At 42.1% G+C, this 26,175-nt stretch overlaps 1 protein-coding gene across 1 annotated transcript in view; it reads right to left on the bottom strand.

Annotated features, from left to right (window-relative positions):
• The window catches only part of SPTLC3 (serine palmitoyltransferase long chain base subunit 3), a 150,035-nt gene extending 137,095 nt beyond the window's left edge, over positions 1 to 12,940 (bottom strand). The window contains exon 1 of the mRNA XM_070800699.1: positions 12,503 to 12,940. Within this exon, the coding sequence (XP_070656800.1) occupies positions 12,503 to 12,613 (111 nt within the window). The 5' untranslated portion in view covers positions 12,614 to 12,940. The remainder of the gene's footprint in view (positions 1 to 12,502) is intronic.
• Positions 12,941 to 26,175: the final 13,235 nt, after the last annotated feature.

Below are 26,175 nucleotides of genomic sequence, written 5' to 3'. Positions count from 1 at the left end.
GGGTGGGATGTGCTGATTTTACAATTTTCTTTGAAATGCACCAAACATATGGATTGATGGCTGAGTAGAGGGATGTGCAGACAGAAAAAAGTGTGGTGAAACAAATACAATAAAATGTTAATTGCAGATTCTATGTGGTAGGTATATGAGTATTCACTGCAGAACTCTTAATTTTCTGTAAGTTTGAAATTATTCACAAAAAAAAAAGTTTAAAGAAAAGGCTTTTTTTTTTCTTCTAATGATTAAAAACACAGACCTTGGGGCCAGTCTCCACTAACAGGAGGTTTAATCTTAAGAAAATTTACTGAACTTTTCTATAATATAAAAATGCTTTGCATAATTAAGTTCATAAGGTTCTGAGAATCAAATAAGCTTGTATTTAGAAAATTCCTAGCATACAGTGTGATGCAAAATTTGTTAAATTAAATATTAAAAATCATCTCATATACAGGGTCATGAATGGGAAAGCAAGTTATTCTGGTTTTTCTTGGATATGCGATCCTGAGAATGCAGAATTTTTATTAAAACCAGATAACAGGTCTCTATATCCTGAGGTATTAGTTATTTTCCCTCTAATCCAGGCATATTTCATCTTCTATTAAGAGGTAGTAGAATCATCAGGATAAATTAATAACATTTATTTCTTTTTTAATTTCCTTTAAAAAGTTCTTCTTGCTAAAAGCACATTCCCTAACCCCAGGCTTAGATTATACCTAATATTTGGATATCGACATAAAAAGTATGTAGTGACCTGGTCACACAAAATAATCTAGCAATCTACTGATGTTTAAAAAGAGGGAAGTAAACAGTAGTTACGTTCTCCAACAAAGGATAGGAAACCTTTCATTACTAATTAATTAATTACTAATAATTAAATTAGTAATTAATTAATAAGAGGTTAGACAGTTCAAAACCTACAAAGTAGACTATGTATCATATGGGTGGGGCCTTTTCCATCTTTTAAAGAACCAGAACCAGCAAAGGAAATAAAGCAAGCTGAAATCAGGTCTTTAATCACTGTGCAACCATTATTGAGCACTACTGTGTACTGGCTCTGGTTGAGGTTCCGGGGATTCAGCAGTGAGTAAGATGGAAATCTCAGCTAGAGCCTAGCTCCCATTCTAGAACCAGAGGCAGACAAATACAGAGGAAATAAATCTATGTGTATACATGCAGATGGTGTTAAGTACTAAAGAAAACAAGCAGTTAAGGGAGGCAGGAAGCAAGGAGGTTTGCAATTTTGATAGGATTGTGAGTAGCATTTGACTTGAAAGGAGGGAGGTACAGTCACGTGGATTTCTGGGAAGTACAAATGGGAGAGGATGTGGGGATATCCCCAGGTGGGCGGGTCCTGGGCTCCTGGCTCAAGTGTGACTGGAACACCCCAAGCACCCAGAAAGGGGCAAGAGCTGAGTCATGGATGGATCAGAGTGCCCATGGTGCCTGTGGTCATTGTAAGGATCTCAGCTTTTACTCTGAGTGAAATGGGGTCCATGGGGAGGATTTAGGCAGAAGCTCACTCTGCCCAAATGACACCAAGCTCTTGATGTCATTTCAAAAGGATCATTCTGCTGCTGTATTGAGAGCAGTCTTGCTGATCGTAGTGGAGGGGGCGCAGGGGTGGAAGCAGGGTATGAAATTTAAAAGATGTCTATAAGCTTTTTAATCATCTTTCCATTGAGAGGTAGGTGTTTGTTTTTTTAAATTTGTTTGTTTGCTTTTGCTTTCAAAAAAGACTTTAACTACAGATCTAATACATTTTTACCCAGAGAAAGACAAAAAATGCAATTGCCATACGATATCACAAAGCATTCTACTTTGTTCTGTCTTCATTTATAATACCAATGAAAAAAAATACAATGCAATTGAAAAAAAATATCTCTACACTTACAAGAGTCTTGCATAATAAAGCCAGTCTGCCTCGATCAAAGTAACATCATAACAAATACAATAAGAGCATCATCGACTTGCTTTCCAAGCATATTCTTAAATTTACTCCTTTACTTTTGGTAAAAATCTAAGTAGGCATTATATCCCTGTTTATTCTCAAAGACTGCGCTTGAACCTGGTGGGCTTGTGACTGCTTCAACAGGTGTTCATGAAGCTGACCTCTGAGGCTAGGGTACAGAAGGCTGTGAAAGTTCTGCTTTACTTATGAGAAAACTCTTGGAACCCTCCCTGCTGGTGGGGACATACGGGCAATGCAGCCCACAGTCTTGGCTTGCCCTGTTTCTCAGCCATCTCAGACTGCATGGGTCATGGGATTGAGGACTCTATCTTGCAGGCGAATGCTCCAGGCTCAGCTGTTCTAGGTCCTGCAGTCAAAGTCCTAGGTATCATGGAACCAGGAAGAGCTATCTCTGCAGGGTGTTTTCCTACCCAGCAGAGTCCATGATCATAGCGAATGGCTGTTGTTTAGCATTGCTCTGTGTTGGTATGGGTGGTTATTCAGTAGTGGATAACCAGAGAATGGGGAAAAAGGATGAGGCTTCCAAAACGATCAAGGTGAGAGATTGTGGGGGCTGAGACCAGAGAGGTTGCTGTGGGGAGGTGAGGAGTGGTCAGATTCTGGATATCTTGTGAAGGGAGGATCATGAATTTGCTGACTCATTCAATGTAGAATGAAAAAGTCATGAACGATTCCATGTTTTTGGTTTGAGCTACTGGAAGACTAGAGTTGTCATTTTCTGCAATGGGAAAGGCTCTAAAGGAAGCATGTTTGGGATAGAAGGAGTATCAGGGGCTCAGTTTTGGGCATGTTAAGTTGGAGATGACTTTGATCCTCCAAGTGAAATATCAAGTAAGCCATTGGAAATGGCATATGTACGCATAATACATAAACATGGATAGTGATGTTCATATAGTGATGGGGCAAGGTCCAATCAGGAGGTATTTACAGTTAGGAAAGAGAAGGGGTACAAGGACTGAGCCTTGGGTCACTCCACTGTTTAAAGGTCAAGGAGATGAGTAAAGCCAGGAATAGACACTGCAAAGGAAGAGCTGGTGGTATAAGAGGGTCATACCTGGAAGACAAGAGAGCAAAGTGATTGAAGGAGGAGGAATGATTATTTGTGTCAAGTGCTGCCGACAGACCAAGTAAAATAAAGCCACCACTGGATAAGGGAATTCAAGGCATAAAACTATCATTTTTTGAGCCTCTGTTACATGCCAGGCATTGTATTGAACATTCTTAAAATAGCAGTAGAGGAGTAAGAGATAGCTGCAGGCTAACTTCCAGAGATAAAAGCTACCGTTTATTGTCAACTACACATGTGAGAGTTACTGAGAGCCTAGAATACACTATCTCATCAAATCTTCAGCATTGCCTTATGAGGTATGGATCAGAGACATGAAGCGACTTTTCCGATGAGGCACGGCTAGTAAGGGGCAAACTAGGACTCAAACCCAATGCTGCTGCTGCTGCTAAGTCGCTTCAGTCGTGTCCGACTCTGGGCGACCCCATAGACGGCAGCCCACCAGGCTCCGCCGTCCCTGGGATTCTCCAGGCAAGAACACTGGAGTGGGTTGCCATTTCCTTCTCCAATGCATGAAAGTGAAAATTGAAAGTGAAGTCGCTCAGTCGTGTCCGACTCTTCAAGACCCCATGGACTGCAGCCTACCAGGCTCCTCCGTCCATGGGATTTCCAGGCAAGAGTACTGGAGTGGGGTGCCATTGCCTTCTCTGAATTCTAGCTGAGGTCAAAGCTCGTTTTCCTGCTATCATTCTTCCTTAAGGGGTTCCCTGGGAAATCCTGAGGGCTGCTGGATTGTGAAAAGCCACCAGAAAAGAAATATCTCCCTGGAGAGTTCATTTTTACTCAAGGTTATAAGGCGGGATATAAATGTAGTTTTATAGTAAAAGAAATATGAAAATAGTATTAAAAAGTGGGGTACAAAATTCTAATATAAAGTTTTTAAATAGATTAATAACAAGTGGTCTTGTTGAATCACTTTGGCTTCACTCTTTGTGTGTGTGTGGTTTTTGTTTTTGTTTTTGTTTTTTCCTCCTTGGTAAATCAATTTATGAATCCCTTTACCCTGTCTTCTCTGGAAAGACGGGTTTGTTGGTTTTTCTGATCGGGGTGTGAGAGTTAAGGTTCTTAATCTGGGGACCCGAGAAAGTCTAGGAACACATGAGCCTTCTACATGGAAAATTCTGCAATACAGAAAATATCCCAAAGGATCCTTGACTTTCCAAAGGATAAGCTCTACATGGCAGGGAAAGAACAGTCAGGTATAACTTGTAGTTGACAGGATAATCATATTTACACATAGCCGTTTTCCTGGGCAACTTTTGAAGACCCAGTTATATCATAGCCAGAGAATAATAATGGTCACCAAGATATATGAGTGCACTATCTAACAAAAAGTTTGTATGTCACTTCCTATGAAGTTTGAGAGAGGAAGATTGAGCAGTAAAATGGTGTCAGTTCTGTGACTTCTTGACACCTATTATTTGAAATCAGGGTCAGTCTGGGAAACCCAGTATACATGGTGGAGTCAGAGTTGTTCCTCAAACTTGCACACTCCAGGAATATGTGTTAATATAACAAGTCAAGAAAATTAAGAAGTAAGATACACCTATTGCTTTTAAAAATATATAAAATAAGTCTAAATTAAGAAGACCCAAGTTCCCTGAATCACTCTATTTAGGACCTCTTATTTTTCTCATCAGAGGGACTTCCCTGGTGGCTCAGCGGTAAAGAGTCTGCCTGCAATGCTGGAGATGTGGGAGATGCAGTTTCAATCCCTGGCTCTGGAAGATCCCCTGAAGAAGGAAATGGCAACCCACTCTAGTATTCTTGTGGGGAAAATCCCATGGATGCAGGAGTCTAGTGGGCTATAGTCCATGGGGTCACAAAGAGTTGGACAGAACTTAGTGACTAAACACTAGTTCAGAGATTACAGACTTGTGGCTGGTAGCAATGTCTCCTTGAAATCTACACTACTGGCCTTTTGAAGGATTAAATGACAATCCTTAAAAATTAGGATATTCTCTTCCCCTCCTCCCCCATCTGGATTTCCAGCTTCTTTTGAAAATCATAACATCTGTCAACACAACAGCGTCCTGAGTAGTTGCTGTTGTTGTTACCTGAGTTGCTTTGCTCTACTTGGGCAAACCCGTGCTTTGTTACTGTTGTTTAGTTGCTGAGTCATGTCGGACTCTTTGCAACCCCGTGGGCTGCAACCTGCCAGGCTCCTCTGCCTGTGGGATTTTCCAAGCAAGAATACTGGAGTGGGTTGCTCTTCCCTTCTCCAGGGGATCTTGCCGATCCAGATATTGATCCTGTGTCTCCTGCTTGGCAGGCAGACTCTTTACTGCTGAGCCACCTGGGAAGCCTTAACCCACGCTGACCTCTTTCTATTGTCCACCCCGGGCCTTGCCAGCCTGCTGGGTATTTGTCATCTCAACCTCTGCTGTAATCAAACGATCTGCAATGTGGAAAGCTTTTGAGTGAAGCATTATTTAGAGAGAATTGTGATGGATGAAGTAGATTATGGAGAAGAGTTTTGAATACTTCTCTGAGCCCTGCTCATAGTGTTTGTTTCCAAATGTTTAATTGGTGAATGAATGGCCCTATGACTTTCTATCAGTAATATGGTGGCAACAACTTCTCACATGAATTTATGGGTTAGGATACTTTAGAATTTCATTAAAAGATTAGTTCAGGCCAACTAAGAGAGATGACAATACTTAGTAGGAAGATTAAAACAAGTGTATTTCAAAATAACTGGAGTGGATTCCTTGAGAATAATTAGGTTAACGTCAATCTACTTGTGTTTCTAAAGAGAATCATTTTCTAGGAAACTTTAACCAATAGATAAAATTAATTTATAATTGGAAGATATGAAATATACTTTAAAATATATATTCTTTCAATCAACAAAACAGCTAAACCTGAACGCATGCATCCTTCTTTGCCTGCTATTTCTTAGATAAGGCAGCAAGTTACAGACCTCCTCAGGTTGAATGATTACACTTTGGATTTGACAGCATGAGGCCAGGGGTGGTGGCCAGGAGGAGCAACCCCACGCCCGAGGTCAGGGGCGGTGGCCAGGAGGACCAACCCCACGTCCAAGGAGCCATGGCTGTGCGGGCGCAGGAGGGCCTAGAGGAGGTATCCCACACTGAAGGTCAGGAAGGGCGGCGGTGAGGAGATACCCCTCGTCCAAGGTAAGGAGCAATAGCTGCGCTTTGCTGGAGCAGCTGTGAAAAGATACCCCACGCCCAAGGTAAGAGAAACCCAAGAAGGTGGGTGTTGCAAGAGGGCATCAGAGGGCAAATACACTGAAACCATACTCACAGAAAACTAGTCAATCTAATCACACTAGGACCACACCCTTGTCTAACTCAATGAAACTAAGCCATGCCCGTGGGGCAACCCGATTTGACAGAATGTGGTCCACTGGAGAAGGGAATGGCAAACCACTTCAGTATTCTTGCCTTGAGAACCCTATGAACGGTATAAAAAGGCAAAATGATAGGATACTGAAAGATAAACTCCCCAGGTCAGTTGCTGCTACTGCTAAGTTGCTTCAGTTGTGTCCGACTCTGTGTGACCCCAGAGACGGCAGCCTATGAGGCTCCCCTGTCCCTGGGATTTTCCAGGCAAGAACGCTGGAGTGGGTTGCCATTTCCTTCTCCCATGCATGAAAGGGAAAATTGGAAGTGAAGTCGCTCAGTCGTGTCTGACTCTTAGTGACCCCATGGACTGCAGCCTACCAGGCTCCTCTGTCCATGGGATTTTCCAGGCAAGAGTACTGGAGTAGGGTGCCATTGCCTTCTCCGCAGGTCAGTAGGTGCCCAATATGCTACTGGAGATCAGTGAGAAATAACTCCAGAAAGAATGAAGGGATGGAGCCAAAGCAAAAACAATACCCAGCTGTGGATGTGACTGGTGATAGAAGCAAGGTCCGATGCTGTAAAGAGCAATATTGCATAGGAACCTGGAATGTCAGGTCCATGAATCAAGGCAAATTGGAAGTGATCAAACAAGAGATGGCAAGAGTGAATGTCGACATTCTAGGAATCAGCGAACTGAAATGGACTGGAATGGGTGAATTTAACTCAGATGACTATTATATCTACTACTGCGGGCAGGAATCCCTCAGAAGAAATGGAGTGGCCATCATGGTCAACAAAAGAGTCCGAAATGCAGTACTTGGATGCAATCTCAAAAATAACAGAATGATCTCTGTTCCTTTCCAAGGCAAACCATTCAATATCACAGTAATCCAAGTCTATGCCCCAACTAGTAATGCTGAAGAAGCTGAAGTTGAACGCGTCTATGAAGACCTACAAGACCTTTTAGAACTAACACCCAAAAAAGATGTCCTTTTCATTATAGGGGACTGGAATGCAAAAATAGGAAGTCAAGAAACACCTGGAGTAACAGGCAAATTTGGCCTTGAAATATGGAATGAAGCTGGGCAAAGACATAGAGTTTTGCCAAGAAAATGCACTGGTCATAACAAACACCCTGTTCCAACAACACAAGAGAAGGCTCTATACATGGACATCACCAGATGGTCAACACCGAAATCAGACTGATTATATTCTTTGCAGACAAAGATGGAGAAGCTCTATACAGTCAGCAAAAACAAGACCAGGAGCTGACTGTGGCTCAGACCATGAACTCCTTATTGCTAAATTCAGACTTAAATTGAAGAAAGTAGGGAAAACCACTAGACCATTCAGGTATGACCTAAATCAAATCCTTATGATTATACAGTGGAAGTGAGAAATAGATTTAAGGGCCTAGATCTGATAGATAGAATGCCTGATAAACTATGGAATGAGGTTCGTGACATTGTCCAGGAGACAGGGATCAAGACCATTCCCATGGAAAAGAAATGCAAAAAAGCAAAATGGCTGTCTGGGGAGGCCTTACAAATAGCTGTGAAAAGAAGAGAAGCGAAAAGCAAAGGAGAAAAGGAAAGATATAAACATCTGAATGCAGAGTTCCAAAGAATAGCAAGAAGAGATAAGAAAGCCTTCTTCAGCGATCAATGCAAAGAAATAGAGGAAAACAACAGAATGGGAAAGACTAGGGATCTCTTCAAGAAAATCAGAGATACCAAAGGAACATTTCATGCAAAGATGAGCTCGATAGAGGACAGAAATGGTATGGACCTAACAGAAGCAGAAGATATTAAGAAGAGATGGCAAGAATACACAGAAGAACTGTACAAAAAAGATCTTCATGACCCAGATAATCACGATGGTGTGATCACTGACCTAGAGCCAGACATCCTGGAATGTGAAGTCAGGTGGGCCTTAGAAAGCATCACTATGAACAAAGCTAGTGGAGGTGATGGAATTCCAGTTGAGCTATTTTAAATCCTGAAAGATGATGCTGTGAAAGTGCTGCACTCAATATGCCAGCAAATTTGGAAAACTGCAGTGGCCACAGGACTGGAAAAGGTCAGTTTGCATTCCAATCCCAAAGAAAGGCAATGCCAAAGAATGCTCAAACTACCACACAATTGCACTCATCTTACACGCTAGTAAAGTAATGTTCAAAATTCTCCAAGCCAGGCTTCAGCAATATGTGAACCGTGAACTTCCAGATGTTCAAGCTGGTTTTAGAAAAGGCAGAGGAACCAGTGATCAAATTGCCAACATCTGCTGGATCATGGAAAAAGAAAGCAGTTCCAGAAAAACATCTATTTCTGCTTTATTGACTATGCCAAAGCCTTTGACTGTGTGGATCACAATAAACTGTGGAAAATTCTGAGAGATGGGAATACCAGAACACCTGATCTGCCTCTTGAGAAATTTGTATGCAGATCAGGAAGCAACAGTTAAAACCGGACATGGAAAAACAGACTGGTTCCAAATAGGAAAAGGAGTTCGTCAAGGCTGTATATTGTCACCCTGTTTATTTAACTTACATGCAGAGTACATCATGAGAAACGCTGGACTGGAAGAAACACAAGCTGGAATCAAGATTGCTGGGAGAAATAGCAATAACCTCAGATATGCAGATGACACCACCCTCATGGCAGAAAGTGAAGAGGAACTCAAAAGCCTCTTAATGAAAGTGAAAGTGGAGAGTGAAAAAGTTGGCTTAAAGCTCAACATTCAGAAAACGAAGATCATGGCATCCGGTCCCACCACCTCATGGGAAATAGATGGGGAAACAGTGGAAACAGTGTCAGACTTTATTTTTCTGGGCTCCAAAATCACTGCAGATGGTGATTGCAGCCATGAAATTAAAAGATGCTTACTCCTTGGAAGGAAAGTTACGACCAACCTAGATAGCATATTCAAAAGCAGGGACATTACTTTGCCAACAAAGATCTGTCTAGTCAAGGTTATGGTTTTATCTGTGGTCATGTATGGATGTGAGAGTTGGACTGTGAAGAAGGCTGAGCACCAAAGAATTGATGCTTTTGAACTGTGGTGTTGGAGAAGACTCTCGAGAGTCCCTTGGACTGCAAGGAGATCCAACCAGTGCATTCTGAAGGAGATCAGCTCTGGGATTTCTTTGGAAGGAATGATGCTAAAGCTGAAACTCCAGTATTTTGGCCACCTCATGCGAAGAGTTGACTCATTGGAAAAGACTCTGATGCGGGGAGGGATTGGGGGCAGGAGGAGAAGGGGACGACAGGAGATGAGATGGCTGGATGGCATCACTGACTCGATGGACATGAGTCTGAGTGAAGTCCGGGAGTTGGTGATGGACAGGGAGGCCTGGTGTGCTGCGATTCATGGGGTTGCAAAGAGTTGGAAATGACTGAGCGACTGATCTGATCTGATCTGAAACGATTGTGCTTTTGCACTGATGTCATATGAGTTCATTGTGTTTGGTTTTACCAGCCAGACACTCACATTAAGTCCTTATGCAAAATACAAAATAAAACAAAATAAAAATATAAAGGTTAGGAAAAGGAATCTTTGCCAAAGACTGATGGGCAAAACTGTTTCCTCAAATTAAAGGCATTGAGAATGGTTGTAATAAGACTGTAGAATGATTTTTCTAGGCATTTTAAAGAAATAGAATATCCATGTGTTTACATGTTTATTGTGGTTTAATAAACCACCACCATTCTTAAAACAACGATTCTTGTTTGCTCAAGAATCTGTAATCTGAGCAAGGCTGGGGGGACATGGAGAAGGAAATGGCAAGCCACTCCAGTATTCTTGCCTGGAGAATCCCACGGACAGAGGAGCATGCGGAGGGCTACAGCCCATGGGATCACAAACGGTGGGATCACAAACGGTCGGACACAACTGAAGCAACTTAGCAGCAGTAGGGACAAGTCATCTCTACTCCATGAAGTACAATTGGAACAGACAGACTCCAGGGCTGGGGCACCCACTTCTAAGACAGCTGACTCACTCCGTCTACCAGCTGGTGCCACATCTGTCCTGGGTTACTTGGTCTTTCTCTGCTTGGGCTTCTCCTGAGCTGCAATGGCTTCCTTCAAACATGGTGGCTGGGTTCCAAGAGTGAGTTTGTTCTACGAGGATTGGGTTCAAGCTGCAAGGCTTTTGGTCAAGACTCAGTTTGCTTAGGGTGTCCTCAAAGTGAAATGGGCCAAAGCCGGTGACTGAGGATCATGATGGGAAAGGCGACCACACCCACAACCACAGAGGGGAAAACAGACCCTCATCTGCCCTACTGCCCTAAGAACCCAGCAGGGTTTCTTCTTTCTGGAACATACTTTTTAAGCCATAATTGAGGCTCTCAGTGGAAGCCAATTTCAACTTGGTAACACCTAAATATATCTGAGCAAATAGGTTCTGGATGTTCCTTCCCTCAGAAAGAGCTGTTAGAAAAGGCAGTGGCTGCCCTAATATTTCCTGCTGCTTCTTGGCAAGTGTGGGTGAATTCAAAGTTATTTACAGTCTTGTAGGAGCATTTAGTAACAAACCTTCTGGATTCTGGCTTTTCTTCTTACTTAGGAGTGGTCGTCACCATCTAGCTAAGTCTCTAGCCTCAGACACTAGAGGGTGGTTACAGAACCAAGATAAAGTAGGGACAGAAAGAAGGAATCCCCTAAATGCATTTCTGCCCTCAGGGTGGGGATGGTTCGAAGGTGAGTAGGCCAGGGACCAGTGTTACAGTCATTTTAGGGGCAAAGAGAGTCCTGAGTGGTAGTGATCTGAATTGATGCAGTGATGAAGAATTGGTGGGAATTAATATGATCCCCCTCACGTGAATAATGAGACTTAAATACTTTTTCTTCACATTATGTTGGGAGGGCCAATAAGGTCATTCGGGTTTGTCAGGAAGATAGCATGGAAAAACCCGAATCCACTTTTTGACTGACCGAATAATCAGCTGGAGGAGGCCAGACCTGAGGGTTTTAGTAGGCACTTCAAGGCTAGGGTAAGGGCTTTTGTTGAGAGAGGAGCACATTTTGGAGACTACAGCCTATTCACAAACGACCCAGACTCCAGAGCGATTCCCCCTCTCCACCTCTTTCGTCCCCTGGACACGAATTTAATTCACTGAATCGTGAGCTGGCCTCCAAGCAGCCCCACCTGTCCTGTGATCTTAGAACCATCTGACTTGTCCCCGCTTCCCCCCAGTTCTCCCGAGTGGGTTCCTTGCCACTCAGCTTCTCATTTTCCATGAGTAAAGCTGCTGGTTTGCCTATGCTAATCTGCTCCCAAGCAGGTGAGGTCACCCTGCTGCTCCTGCAGCTTAGAGCAGAGGGCTGGGCATCCAGTGGGAAGCTGGGGACTGCCTGACTGTTTTCACAAGTATCTTGCAGACCCGGCTTGGCTCCCTCTTTGAATAAGCTGACAACATTTTTTGGGTTCCTCCTCCTCCTCCTCAGCACGTTTCCCTCAAACATTCTGCCAGAGCAGGAGTGAAAAAAATTTTTTAAAGCCTCACATGGGAAAACAATTCAAAGTCTGTTTGGTTCCTGTGTGCAGCATGTAACAATAAGCCACGCTTTCTGAAGTGTCTTATAAAAAGGAATGCTTGTGATGTCAAATTTCAAAGAAAGACTTTGGCCCCAAATCAAGCTGTGAGTTCTGACAAGGCCCCACGGAACACTGAAAAGAAGTCGCCTTTCAAACAGAGAGACATTCCTACTCTACCAGGGGAAAATGCCACCCACTCCACATAATCTCAGCAGCGTTTACTTTCGCTTCCTTTTTTATTTCTTTTGAAGCATGGTGAATGCAGCCTGTTGTGATTTTCTGAGGGACTGAAATTCAGCTCAAGAATTTTAGCCTTTGCAACTGTGCTCCCTAAAACTCTTGAGAGAAAACAACAGTCTAGGAGGGATGTTTGTACATTAGGAGTTGAAAGCTCTTGGGTCTACATATTTCCTCTCCTGTATAAAGAAGAAATTCCCTCCTTAACCCATATCTAAACTTTTTAGTAGCCAAGCATTTGAAATGAGCCGAAGCAAAGAGTCCAAACACGGAAAACACTTTCTGCCAAGGACTTTCAATGAGGACAGCTTCAAAGAGCTTTACAGCAAAATATTGAAATGTCCCGGTCATTCAGATGAAGGGGGAGGGATCGCTTCTTACCTGGGATTCTTTCACCACCCCGTTCTTCCAGCAGTTTCCCCCGTGACAGTCGGCGGCACTCTGATTATGAGGCGTCCCATTGTAAACAGCACCACCTCCAGGATCAGCCATTTGTGGGAAATCGATGGAGGCCACAGACTCCCTTCCAGAGGCCCCGGGAGAGCTTGAGTTTTTGAAGTTGGTGAGGAGATAGGATAAAGCACTTCAGACTGAGCGCTTGGAGGAAAGCTACCAATCAGGGTTTTCCAGAGGAAGAGCAACAGCCTATCTTTGGAGCAGATCTTTGGAACTAAAAGCAAAGGATTACCTTTACATTCCTCAAATCAGATTGTGGCCTCCATGGCAACAAAACTGCTCCTGGAACTACAAAGGAGATAGCCAGCTCCTAGCCTGAATTGAGGCAACCGGCCGGCTGGAAAACCCAGTGGCAAATGGTAAGGAGGCTGGCCGGGAGGTGGAGAATCTTTTAAAGACACACACACACACATACCACAGTACACTCCCCAGGTGTCTCCTCCCGAAGACAGTCAGTGCTGAATTGACATTTACCCTTTCCTCACCCTGCTCCTGCATCTAATTACATTTCTGGTTGTAAACCAAGGTCAAAGTCAACACTTCTTTTTGCTGTAAAAGAATGTTCAGAAGTGGTTGGCAGGGGCTAGAGGGAGGAGAGATGGGAAGTTTCTTTTTAACGTCGGAGAAGATGGAAAAAGTCGGGGCATGAATGGTGGTGATGATTGCCATATGAATGTGCCCTATGCCACTGAACTATACACTTAACAGTGGTTAAAAGGGTAAATTTGATATCATATATACTTAACCATAATGCAAAAATGGCAAACGAAAACCATTCAGAACCTACCGGGTTAAAACCAGTGACATCAAGAAGGACTAAGTGATCCAGAAAGATGTGGGTTCAATCTCTGGATCAGGAAGATCCCCTGGAGGAGAGCATGGCAACCCACTCAGCAGCCTAGCTTGGCGAATTCCATGGGCAGAGGAGGCTGGCAGGCTACAGTCCATAGGGTCATAAAGAGTCGGACATGACTGAGTGACTGAACATGCATAACTGCATTACCTTTATTATGTGACCTTGGGAAAGTGGTTTTCTCTCTTTTACCTTGATTTCTCCAGCTATAAAGTTAGATAAAACCTTTTTTGTGGGCTAACCTCTGATGGGGGAGTTTGTTATGAACACAGGTGTTGGAGGCAGCATCCTAGCCCTGATAGCTCTGGTTTACTTATCGGTTCTTATTCTCTCAATGCACTAGTCACCAGACAGATCTAAAGGCCTTGTGATGAGACAGATTGTTGGACAACGTTAATTATTTACAGCCTGTGTGAGTCCTCCCAAGCCTGCCCTCATGGTCCTCTTGAATGGAGACTTCTTCAACATCAGGCACTTAGAAAAGAAACGCGTTTCTTGGGTCAGTGAACACAAACAAGCAAACACAACAAAAAGACAGAAGTAGCCCTGCTGTCAGAGCCTCATGTCCTGGTTCTCAGCTCTTTTGGGCAGGGTTTGTCTCCCCTCTAGGAAGATGTGGCAGACAAAGGAAGTGATCAGAATGCTTCTCCCAACCATGCTTTTGCCTGTGAAGGTATCCTTTCCCATAGAGACCTGGGGCAAATGATGGAGCTAATACCAGTGTATGTGAAATAGATCACCAATGGGAGTTTGATGTATGACTCAGGGAACTCAAACCAGAGTGACAACCCAGAGAGGTGGGACGGGGTGGGACGTGGGAGGGAAGTTCAAGAGGGATGAGACATGTGTATACTTATGGCTGATGCATGCTGATGTATGGAAGAAACTGGCACAATATTGTAAAGCAATTAATCCTCCAATCATAAGTAAATAAATTTTTAAAAGTACTAAGTGTGCCCTTCCTTTCTGGTCTCAGGATCAGAATTTTTTATTGCATTTCTCCCAGCCTTTGTCTTCAGAGGAGGACTGCTCTCTTCTATGGTTGCTCCACTAAGATTTGGGAGCTAAATCTGTGTTGGCTTATTTCCTTCTAGATTTATATAAAAGAAAGAAGACTAAGAAGGAGTGCTGGTAACTGCTGGTCTGACTGCCTCACCTTAGAAAGACACATTAAGTACATGGTGTTATTTTAACTGAGCTCTGTTGACCCTACAAAGTTATTTCTGAGTAAGGATTTTGATGTAAAACTTCTAAACCTTAGATGCTTCCACCTTTTCAGCTTTTTCCCCTCTTCTTCCTTTCCATCCCTGTTCTTTTTGAATTTCCTGTGTTTTCTTTCCCCCATCCTTCTTTCTCATCTTTTCTTCACATTTTTTCTTTCTTTCTTTTTGACAAGGGGGCAAAAAACACATGTAAAGAAAACATGTCAAGGGGAAGGCAGGAGGGATACGTTAGGAATTTAGAATTGACATATACAGACTTCTGAGAAGGAACTGGCAACCCATTCCAGTATTCTTGCGTGGAGAATCCCATGGACAGAAGAGTCTGGCAGACCATGGGGTCACAGAGTCAGACATGACTGAGCGGCTATATGATGATGATGACATATAAAATAGATAAATAACAGGGATCTGCGGTATAGCACAGGGAACTCAATTCAATACATTGTAATAACCTATAATAGAAGAGAAAGTAAAGAAAAGAATATGTATATTTTTATTCATACATATGTACAACAGAATCTCTTTGCTCTACACCTTAAACTAATACATTGTAACTTAACTATATTTTCAGTTCAGCTCAGTTCAGTCACTCAGTCATGTCTGACTCTTTGCGACCCCATAGACTGCATCATGTCAGGCTTCCCTGTCCATCACCAACTCCCAGAGCTTATTCAGACTCATGTCTAGTGAGTCAATGATGCCATCCAACCATCTTATCCTCTGTCATTCCCTTCTCGTCCTGACTTCAATTTTTCCCAGCATCAGGGTCTTTTCCAATGAGTCAGTTCTTCTGATCAGGTGGCCAAAGTATTGGAGCTTCAGCATCAGTCCTTCTAATGAATATTCAGGACTGATTTACCTTAGGATTGACTGGTTGGATCTCCTTGCAGCCCAAGGAACTCTCAAGAGTCTTCTGTAACACCGCAGTTCAAAAGCATTAATTCTTCAGCCCTCAGCTTACTTCATAGTCAAAATCTCACATCCATACATGACTACTGGAAAAACCATGGCTTTGACTAGATGGACCTTTGTTGGCAAAGTAATGTCTCTGCTTTTTAATATGCTGTGTAGGTTGGTCATAACTTTTCTTCCAAGGAGCAAGCATCTTCTAATTTCATGACTGCAGTCACCATCTGCAGTGATTTTGGAGCCAAGAAAATAAAGTCTGTCACTGTTTCCATTGTTTCCCCGTCTATTTGTGATGAAATGATGGGACCAGATGCCATGATCTTCATTTTTTGAACGTTGAGTTATAAGCCAGCTTTTTCACTCTCCTCTTTCACTTTCATCAAGAGGCTTTTTAGTTCTTCACTTTCTTCCATAAGGGGAATGTCATCTGAATATCTGAAGTTATTGATATTTCTCCCAACAATCTATATTCCAGCTGGAGCTTCATCCAGCCCGGCATTTCACATGATGCAGTCTGCATGTAAGTTTAATAAGCAGTGTGACAATATACAGCCTTGATGTACTCCTTTTCTAATATGGAACCAGTCTGTTATTCCATGTCCAGTTCTAATTGCTCCTTCTTGACCTGCATACAGATTTCTCAGGAGGCAGGTAAGCTGGTCTGGTATTCCCACCTCTTTCAGAATTTTTCACAGTTTGTTGTGATCTACACAGTCAAAGACTTTGGCATAGTCAATAAAGCAGAAGTAGATTTTTTTGGGTATTTTTTTGCTTTATCGATGATCCAACGGATGTTGGGAATTTGATCTCTGGTTCGTCTGCCGTTTCTAAATCCAGCTTGAACATCTGGAAGTTCATGGTTCATGTACTGTTGAAGCCTGGCTTGGAGAATTTTGAGCATTTCTTTGCTAGTGTGTGAGAGGAATGCAATTGTGCAGTAGTTTGAACATTCTTTGGCATTGCCTTTATTTGGGGTTGTAATGAAAACTGACCTTTTCCAGTCCTGTGGCTACTTCTGAACTTTCCAAATGTTCTGGCATATTGAGTGCAGCGTTTTCACAGCATCATCTTTCAGGATTTGAAATAGCTCAACTGGAATTCCACCACCTCCACGAGCTTTGTTTGTAGTAACGCTTCCTAAGGCCCACTTGACTTGGCATCCTGGATGTCTGGCTCTAGATGAGTGATCACACCATTGTGGTTTCTAAGTCATGATGATCTTTTTTGTATAGTTTTTCTGTGTATTCTTGCCACCTCTTCTTAGTATCTTCTGCTTCTGTTAGGTCCATACCATTTCTGTCCTTTATTGTACCCTCCTTTGCATGAAATGTTCCCTTGATATCTCCAATTTTCTTGAAGTGATCCCTAGTCTTTCCCATTCCACTGTTTTCCTCTATTTCTTTGCACTGATCACTGAAGAAGGCGGTCTTATCTGTCTTTGCTATTCTTTGGAACTCTTCATTCAAATGGATATATCTTTCCTTTACTCCTTTGCCTTTAGCTTCTCTCCTTTTCTCAGTTATTTGTAAGGCCTCCTCAGATAACTGTGTTTTTGAATTTCTTTTTCTTGGGGATGGTCTTGATCCCTGTCTCCTGTACAATGTCATGAACCTCCGTCCATATTTCTTCAGGTACTCTGGTCTATTAGATTTAATCCCTTAAATCTATTTGTCACTTCCACTGTATAATTGTAAGGGATTTGATTTAGGTCCTACTTGAATGGTCTGTTGGTTAGTTTCTTCAATTTAAGTCTGAATTTGGCAATAAGGAGTTCATGATCTGAGCCACAGTCAGCTCCTGGTCTTGTTTTTGTTGACTGTATAGAGCTTCTCCATCTTTGGCTTCCAAGAATATAATCAATCCAATTCCAGTGTTGACCATCTGGTGATGTCTATGTGTAGAGTCTTCTCTTGTGTTGTTGGAACAGGGTGTTTGCTATGACCAGTGAGTTCTCTTGGAAAAATTCTATTAGCCTTTGACCTGCTTTGTTTTGTAATCCAAGGCCAAATTTGTCTGTTACTCTAGGTATCTCTTGATGTCCTACTTTTGCATTCCAGTCCCCTATGGTGAAAAGGACATCTTTTTTTGGTATTAGTTCTAGAAGGTCTTATAGGTCATCATAGAACCGTTCAATTTCAACTTCTTCAGCATTATTGGTTGGGGCATAGACTTGGATTACTGTGATAATGAATGCCTTGCCTTGGAAACGAACCGAGATCATTCTGTAGTTTTTGAGATTACACACAAGTATTGCATTTCAGACTCTTTTGTGACTATGATGGCTACTCCATTTCTTCTAATGGATTCCTGCCCACAGTAGTAGATATAATGGTCATCTGAGTTAAATTTACCCATTTTAGTTTGCTGATTCCTAAAATGTCTATGTTCACTCTTGCCATTTCTTGTTTGACCACTTCTAATTTATCTTGATTCATGCACCTAACATTCCAGGTTCCTATGCAAGATTTTTCTTTACAGCATTGGACTTTACTTCTATCACCAGTCACTTCCACAACTGGGTGTTGTTTTTGCTTTGGCTCCATCTCTTCATTCTTTCTTGATTTATTTCTCTATTCTTCTCCAGTACCATACTGGGCACCTACCAACCTGGGGAGTTCATCTTTCAGGATCATATATTTTTGCCTTTTCATACTGTTTATGGGGTTCTCAAGGCAAGATAACTGAAGTGGTTTGCCGTTCCCTTCTCCAGTGGACCACATTTTGTCAGAACTCTCCAGCATGCCCTGTTCATCTTGGGTAGCCCTACATGGCATGGCTCATAGTTTCATTGAGTTAGACAAGGCTGTGGTCCATGTGATCCATTTGATTATTCACACAGCCTGTGGCACAAGCCCTCTTGGAGGAGGTCACCAATAACCCCACCATAAAGCTGCGAGCAGATACCCAACTGCAGAACAATTATACCAAAGAAATTCTCACACTGCTAAGAAATTTCTAGGACCCACAACAGATTTTCCAACCTGGGGATCTGGCAAAGGGATTGAGAACCCCCAGGGAATTTGACTTTGGAGGCCAGTGGGATTTGATTAGAGAACCTACACAGGACTGGGGAAACAGACTCTTGCAGGGCACCAACAAAACCTTGTGGGCACCAGGACCCAGGAGAAAGGAGCAGTGACCCCACAAGAGACTGAGCCAGACTTGCCTGTGAGTGTCCAGGAGTCTCCAGTGGAGGCGTGGGTTGGTGGTGGCCTGCTGCAGGGTCAGGGGCACTGAATGCAGCAGTGTGTGCCCCGGACCTTTTGAAGGAGGCCGCCATTATCTTCATTACCTCCACCATAGATTGGTCTCAGGTCAAACAACAAGGAGGGAACACAGCCCCACCCATCAACAGAAAATTGGATTAAAGATTTACTGAACATGGCCCCATCCATCAGAACAAGGCCCAGTTTCCCTGCATTCAGTCTCTCCCATCAGGAAGCTTCCATAAGCCTCTTATCCTTATCTCTCAGAGGGCAGACAGAATGAAAACTATATTTAACACAAATTAAAAACAAAAGAAAACATTTCAAACCACAGTTGAAATCTGCTTCTCTTTTTTTCTTTCTAATCTCAACTGCCAACTTTGGGTAATCATATAATGACCTTCATGCAGTATGTACTACATGTTCTCACTTTTGAAACTTGCCATACTGGAATATGTGAAATTCTTTTCAAACATCAGGTACCTTGGATATGTACAATCAGTGTGGCTATTGTTTCATATCATCTCCATTTAAAATAAATGTGAAGGTCTGTCTGAGTGAGTGGTGGTTTTGGGTTTAAAGGTATCTACTGCTATTGGTTTGAATGTTTGTATGATACCTAATTCCACAAGTTGAAATCCAGATTCCCAGAGGTGAAACTATTAGGTGGTGAGGCTGTTGGGAGATGATTAGATCAGAAGGGTGGAACCTTTGTGGTGGGATTAGTGCCCTTATAAGAAGCCCAGGAATATCCCTTGGTCCTTCAGCCCTGAGGAGTCACATCAGAAAGGTGGCTGTCTAGTATGCAACCTCTCACCAGACATCAAGTCTTCTGGTGCCTTGATCTTGGATTTCTCAGCTTCCAGAACTGAGAGAAATAAATTTCTGTTGTTTAATGGGGCACTTAGTTTATGGTATTTTGTTAAAGCAACCCAAATGGGTTAAAGATTCAATCACTAAAATACAAACTAAATATTGAGTATGAATAACTAGGACTGCTTTAGATCAACCAGCAAACTCAACAAATGTTTGAATAACTACTGTGTCTTGGGCCATTTGCTAAGCCTTTCCACACAACAGTGAACAAGACAGTTGTAATTTCTACCCTCACGGGAAAGCAGCTAGCAGCACCTTGCATATCTTCTATTCAAGAGATCTCTTAATTGAAGACTAAAATAAACCTGCCCATTAGTGTATTAAAGGCAAATATCTAAGTACTTAATTGATGGCCTTGTGGTATTTCCTAAAGGGACTTTTTTTTTTTTTTTTTTTGTACCTTTGTAAGCTTCTAGGGGTAGGCAAGAAAGGGGTGTTCAGAGGCTTGGTAGTGTGTTCTGAAAAAGTTCTGGGACCTATTGAGAAATGGAAAGTTGGTAGAAAATGGAGGAAACAAACCAAACAAATGGTCAGAATTATATGGTATCTGGTAATCCATTAATTCTCAGTGATTCAGTCTTTACTTTTATAATACAGGGTGATGCTGATGCAAAAACTAAAATCCCAACGTGCTAGGTGACCTCTCTAAAGCCACATGAGTGTGGGTCAGAAGTATGTTTTGAATTCTAGAATTTCTGGGTGCAGAGTGACTCCCAGATAGGACATCTCTCCTTCAACTGTTATCCTGAAAATCATCAACCACCAAATAAAGACGTAACAGAAATTTTTATGATTTAGGAAATTTGATTGAATTGTGCAAATAATAACAAACTATTTTATTTAGCCTTTCTGACCATTAAAATCCTGTAATTTATATAAAAAAGATGCAAAGATGTAATGGCATTTCAGTATCTACTAGAATTTGATACTCTGGGATTCCTCTGCAAGGAAGTACTTACACTTCTCAAAGAACTCAGTATGGAAAAATTCTGTGTAGAGAAAATTCTGTTCCAAAGCTTTTCTCATCAATTGTTTGTAAATAGCACAACAGAAGGAGGCCAGCTACTAACAATGCAGATATCAGATATTAGGTTGGTTTTTTAATTTGTATCAAGACATTTGCTAATAGAATGGCAATGCTATTTTCAAGTTAGAAAAAAGAAAATTTATTGATTCTTACCCCAGTGTCAGCAACAGTGGGGTAATTCTGCTTTTCTTCATGGTATAATCCTCCAGGGACAAGTGTCACCTAAGCCCTTACGATAGTAATTACCTTCAGAATGTCCCTTAGCAAAGGACAGGCAACTTCCCCTTCCCAGTGGATGTCCCAACATTTTGCTTATGAAACTGAGCATCTATTAAAGAACCCCAAAACCTTCAGGGCTCAGACTCAAGTCATAAACCTGGGTATTCCTAAGTAGTACTTGAGGGTCAGTATTATAACTCTAGATACTTGGAGATGAGCTTCTTGATGTCACTATATTTTGGGGAGCAGCTATTGATTTTTGTTAAACCCCCAAACATTTTATTTCTGTCAACATGAATTTCTTTTTTTTCATAGGGTAATCATTGTATAAAGCAATGAGGATTTACATAAGTAGGTTTTAGATTAATATTTGGCATATTAAATTAGAAATGGAGACCTAGTAAAGTTCAGTCTATAAAGTTCTGTATGAAATAAGAAAAATCACTTTCACATTGTTAATTGAATAGTATGTGATAGATGTATTTTGAGTAGGCTAAATTCTTAAAGCAAGAATGTCATTTACAAACAACTAAAGCACTGCCTTCAAGCACTTAAAACTTAATTTAATACCTTTAAAATTTAGAACATAGAACACTTTTATTTTATTTTGAATACTTTAAATGGCTATTGGGGAAGCTTTTAGCCTGAGCAAGCAAAACCTAGCCAAGCACAAACATGAATCATATAATTTTAATACATTTAAAATAAATTTATATGGCAAATCCAAGTTCTTCTCAATATCCTAATACTGTCTGTAGAAAACTTAATATTCTGTTATGTATACTGACTTAATGATTATAGATTCTTTAGCTCATTCACACACATAGATTATTCCTAAACTTAATAGACAAGTATTAATACTATGGGTTGATTTTCTTTATCATGCCCCTATTCAATTCAATATTCCCAGGATTGGAAATGCAGTCACCTGACTTTAAGGAACAAGTGTACCCTCTTGGGGACATTGAGGCTCCTGATATCATTCCTAAGGGGAAAGAGAATCAACAGGTGTGTGGGTGCCCAGGGCCTTGGAATCCGGGAAGGCTGACTCAGATCCCCAGGCTCTGGCTGGCCCCATATTTTGCCATCGTGTCATCAGGGAACTCTGAGTTTAGACTGTGCAGCGATCTGCTCTTACCTGCTTATCTAGGAAGAGCAAGTTCTGGAATACTCCACCACTCACCTCTTTCTGGTCACACCATTCCTTGCCATGTTTCCACACTGTGCTTATTTGCTCACTCGTGCCCGACTCTTTGTGGCCCCGTGGACTGTAGCCCACCAGGCTCCTCTGTGCATGGGATTCTCCAGGCGACAGCACTAGAGTGGGTTGCCATGTCCTCCTCCAGGGGAACTTCCCAACCCAGGATCAAACCCAGGTCTCCTGCATTGCAGGCGGATTCTCTACCACCTGAACCACCAGAGAATTTTTAAAAAATGTAGTTGTTTTACAGCATCTTGGTGGATCCTGTTTCTTTGCATACAGTTGTTCCATTGTGTGCTTAGACCCAGCTCTGGTTGCTGCAATGATGATTTTAGTCCTGGTTTCCTGTATTGCTGTTCCTTGGACATCAAGTTCCTTCATTAGCTCATATATTAATAAGTTCAGTGCATTTAATAAAGCAGAGCTGTGATAATCTAATCACCGATAACTCCTTTAGATCTTTTACAGCCTCAGTTCTCATTGTCAGGCTTCTGTAGGCATAGGGAACTGGACTGAATAGATATCAAATGATGTCAAAATACAGATTTTTAAAAATTAAATCTTTGAGATAAGCTTATTTCAATTTTATTTCCTTTTTAATTTAAAAATAAAATGCCATAACCATGTTATAGGACAACATTTTAATAAAGTTTTATTTTGTTACCTCTTTGATGGTTGAAATAAGATGGATAAAATACACATGAAACTCATTTATCCTGTATCAAAGCAGAGTTCTAGTAATAACGAACCTCTGAGATGGGTCTATTAGATGCAGTTCAATTAGATTTCTTTCAAATTAATGATTGTCTAAATAGGCCAGTCACTGTTCCTGGCTCTTAGGAAATAAAGATGAATTTGACACAACCAGAACCTTCAAAGAATTGTGGGCAAGAGAAACACATCAAGAGCTCTAGTCCAATAAGTGTGTGTGTGTGTGTGTGGCGGTGGAGGTGGGCGAGGGGTGGGGGTGGGTTCGAGAAAACCAGGGCGCATAGAAGATAAAGGAGCAGCTAATTTTGCCAAGTCATGGAAAACCACACATCAAAGGCAGGATTTGAAAGAGACTTGGAACATGAATGGGAGAGGATCAGGAGATAAGATGGGGAAAGAAGGTTTCAGACAGAGGGAGTGGCATGAAAGTTCAAATGTAAGGCATGCATAGGAAAATAGATGAGAAAAGAGACCTTGTAAGTGTGAAGAGAGACAGGTCAACTTTCTCCAAGGGAGACCGGAAGTCTGGAGTCCTTTTTGAATGGCAGACGGGACGAGGAGCTGGGAGAGCAGGAGGAAGGGGTGAAGCAGGCGGCCAGAGGACAACTCATAGCTCGCTTTCTAAAAATAAAATGTTTTATTGAAGTGGAAGTTGAGCTGATTTACAATGTTGTGTTAATTTCTACTGCACAGCAAAGTGATTTAGTTATGCATACATATATATATATATATATATATATGCATTCTCTGTCATACTCTTTTCCATTATGTTTTATTATAGGATATTGAATATAGTTCCCTGTGCTATACAGTAGCACCTTGTTGTTAATCCATCCTATATATACTTTACTTGCATTTGCTAACCCCAAACTCCCATTCCAAACTCCCAAGCCTCCCCCACCCCATACCCCACTGGCAACGAAAAGTCTGTTTTCTTTGTCAGTCGGTCCGTTTCTATTTTTCAGATTAGTTTGTTTGTACCATAGTTTAGATTCCACATTTAAACCGTATCATATGACATTTGTCTTTCCCTGTCTAACTTTCTTCACTTAGTCCCATAATCTCTAGTTCAGTCAGTCAGTCAGTTCAGTTGCTCAGTCGTATCTGACTCTTTGCAACCCCGTGAACCGCAGCATGCCAGGCCTCCCTGTCCATCACCAACGCCCATAGTTTACTCAAACTCATGTCCATTGAGTCAGTGATGCCATCCAGCCATGTCATCCTCTGTCTTCATCCCTGTCTCCTCCTGCCCTCAATCTTGCCCAGCATCAGGGTTGTTTCTAATGCGTCAGCTCTTCGCATAAGGTGGCCAATGTATTGGAGTTGCAGCTTCATCAGTCTTTCCAATGAACACCCAGGACTGATCGCCTTTAGGATGGACTGGTTGGATCTCCTTGCAGTCCAAGGGACTCTCAAGAGTCTTCTCCAACACCACAGTTCAAAAGCATCAATTCTTTGGTGCTCAGCTATCTTCACAGTCCAACTCTCACATCCATACATGACTACTGGAAAAACCATAGCCTTGACTAGACAGACCTTTGTTGGCAAAGTAATGTCTCTGCTTTTTAATATGCTGTCTAGGTTGGTCATAACTTTTCTTCTAAGGAGTAACCGTCTTTTAATTTCATGGCTGCAATCACCATCTTCAGTGATTTTGGAGCCCCCCAAAATAGTCTGCCACTGTTTCCACTGTTTCTCCATCTATTTGCCATGAAGTGATGGGACCGGATGCCATTATCTTTGTTTTCTGAATGTTGAGCTTTAAGCCAACTTTTTCACTCTCCTCTTTCACTTTCATCAAGAGGCTTTTTAGTTCCTCTTCACTCTCTGCCATAAGGGTGGTGTCATCTGCATATCTGAGGTTATTGATATTTCTCCCGGCAATCTTGATTCCAGCCTGTGTGCCTCCAGCCCAGCATTTCTCATGATGTACTCTTCACATAAGTTAGTAAACAAGGTGACAACATACAGCCTTGACATACTCCTTTTCCTATTTGGAACCAGTCTGTTTTTCCATGTCCAGTTCTAACTGTTGCTTCCTGACCTGCATACAGATTTCTCAAGAGGCAGGTCAGGTGGTCTGGTATTCCCATGTCTTTCAGAATTTTCCACAGTTTGTTGTGATCCACACAGTCAAAGGCTTTGGCATAGTCCATAAAGCAGAATAATCTATTTCAGGGGTCTCCAAACACTGGGATCTAATGCCTGATGACCTCAGGTGGGGCTGATATAATAATAATAGAAATATAGTGCATAATAAATGTAAAATGCTTGAATCACCCCAAAACCATCTCCAACCTGAGTCTGTGGAAAAATTGTCTTCTATGACACAGGTCCCTGGTACCGAAAAGGCTGGGGACTGCTGCTTTGGTCCATTCATGCTGCTGCAAATGGCATTATTTCACATTTTTTACAGCTGAGTAGTATGCCACTGTATGTATGGACCACATCCTCTTTATCCATTCATCTGTCAACGGGCATCTAGTTTGTTTCCACATCTTGGCTGTTGTGAATTATCCTGCCATAAACATATAAGTGCATGTACCTTTGTGAACTATAGTTCTGTCCAGATATATGCCCAGGGAGGGGATTGCATACAGCATTCTTGATATCCTCTGCTCTCCAAAGGAGTGGAAGGAAATCCAGATACTTCAGTGGGTTCCAAGTAGGGCTGAGAAGCAACTGTGAAGGCGTTAGTGCCTTCAAGGCTGCCAGGAAATCAAGGAGGTTGTTAGTGAGTACTCAGAATGGCTAGAGAGGGACTGCTGCTGTGTCCTGGAGGCTAGTCAGCAGCAGGCTGCCTGGAAGTGCGTGTTGGTGCCAGAGAACATCCAGCACACCCCTGGGGAAGCACCGTGCTTCACTGTTGCAAAGAGCGAGACTGAGCAGACAGAACACTGCAGGCCGGATGTGGAAACCCAGAACAGAAAGAAGGTTGTTCACTTTCTGCTCCTTCCAGAGTGGGCTACTGTGTAAGCAACCTTAGAACAGAGAGAGAGGGACAAGGGGGAAACACGTGACCAAACTGGAGACTTGTGACCAAACTGGAAATCAGAATTGACCAAGAAGTCCCTGAAATTCTCAGAGAAACCCCAGAAAATGACCGCATTAATTTGTCTGCTCTCTGATGGAAACAGCTACTTTTAACCAAGGTCAAGTGAAGTGTAGTTCTGACGCATCTGGGTTTTGTACACCACTGTGATTGAGAAAGTCAAGAATCACATATTTATCACTACCTACCTTTGCTTCCCTAGTGGCTTCCCTGGCGGCTCAGATGGTAAAGAATCTGCCTGCAATTCAGGAAACCCAGGTTTGATCCCTGGGTCAGGACAATCCCCTGGAGGAGAAAATGGCAACCCACTGTAGCATTCTT

The sequence above is a fragment of the Bos indicus genome, chromosome 13, assembly GCF_029378745.1.
Source record: "Bos indicus isolate NIAB-ARS_2022 breed Sahiwal x Tharparkar chromosome 13, NIAB-ARS_B.indTharparkar_mat_pri_1.0, whole genome shotgun sequence".
Lineage (NCBI taxonomy): Eukaryota > Metazoa > Chordata > Mammalia > Artiodactyla > Bovidae > Bos > Bos indicus.
The sequence above is the reverse complement of the archived record's forward strand: the minus strand, read 5'-3'. Positions and strand labels throughout refer to the sequence as shown.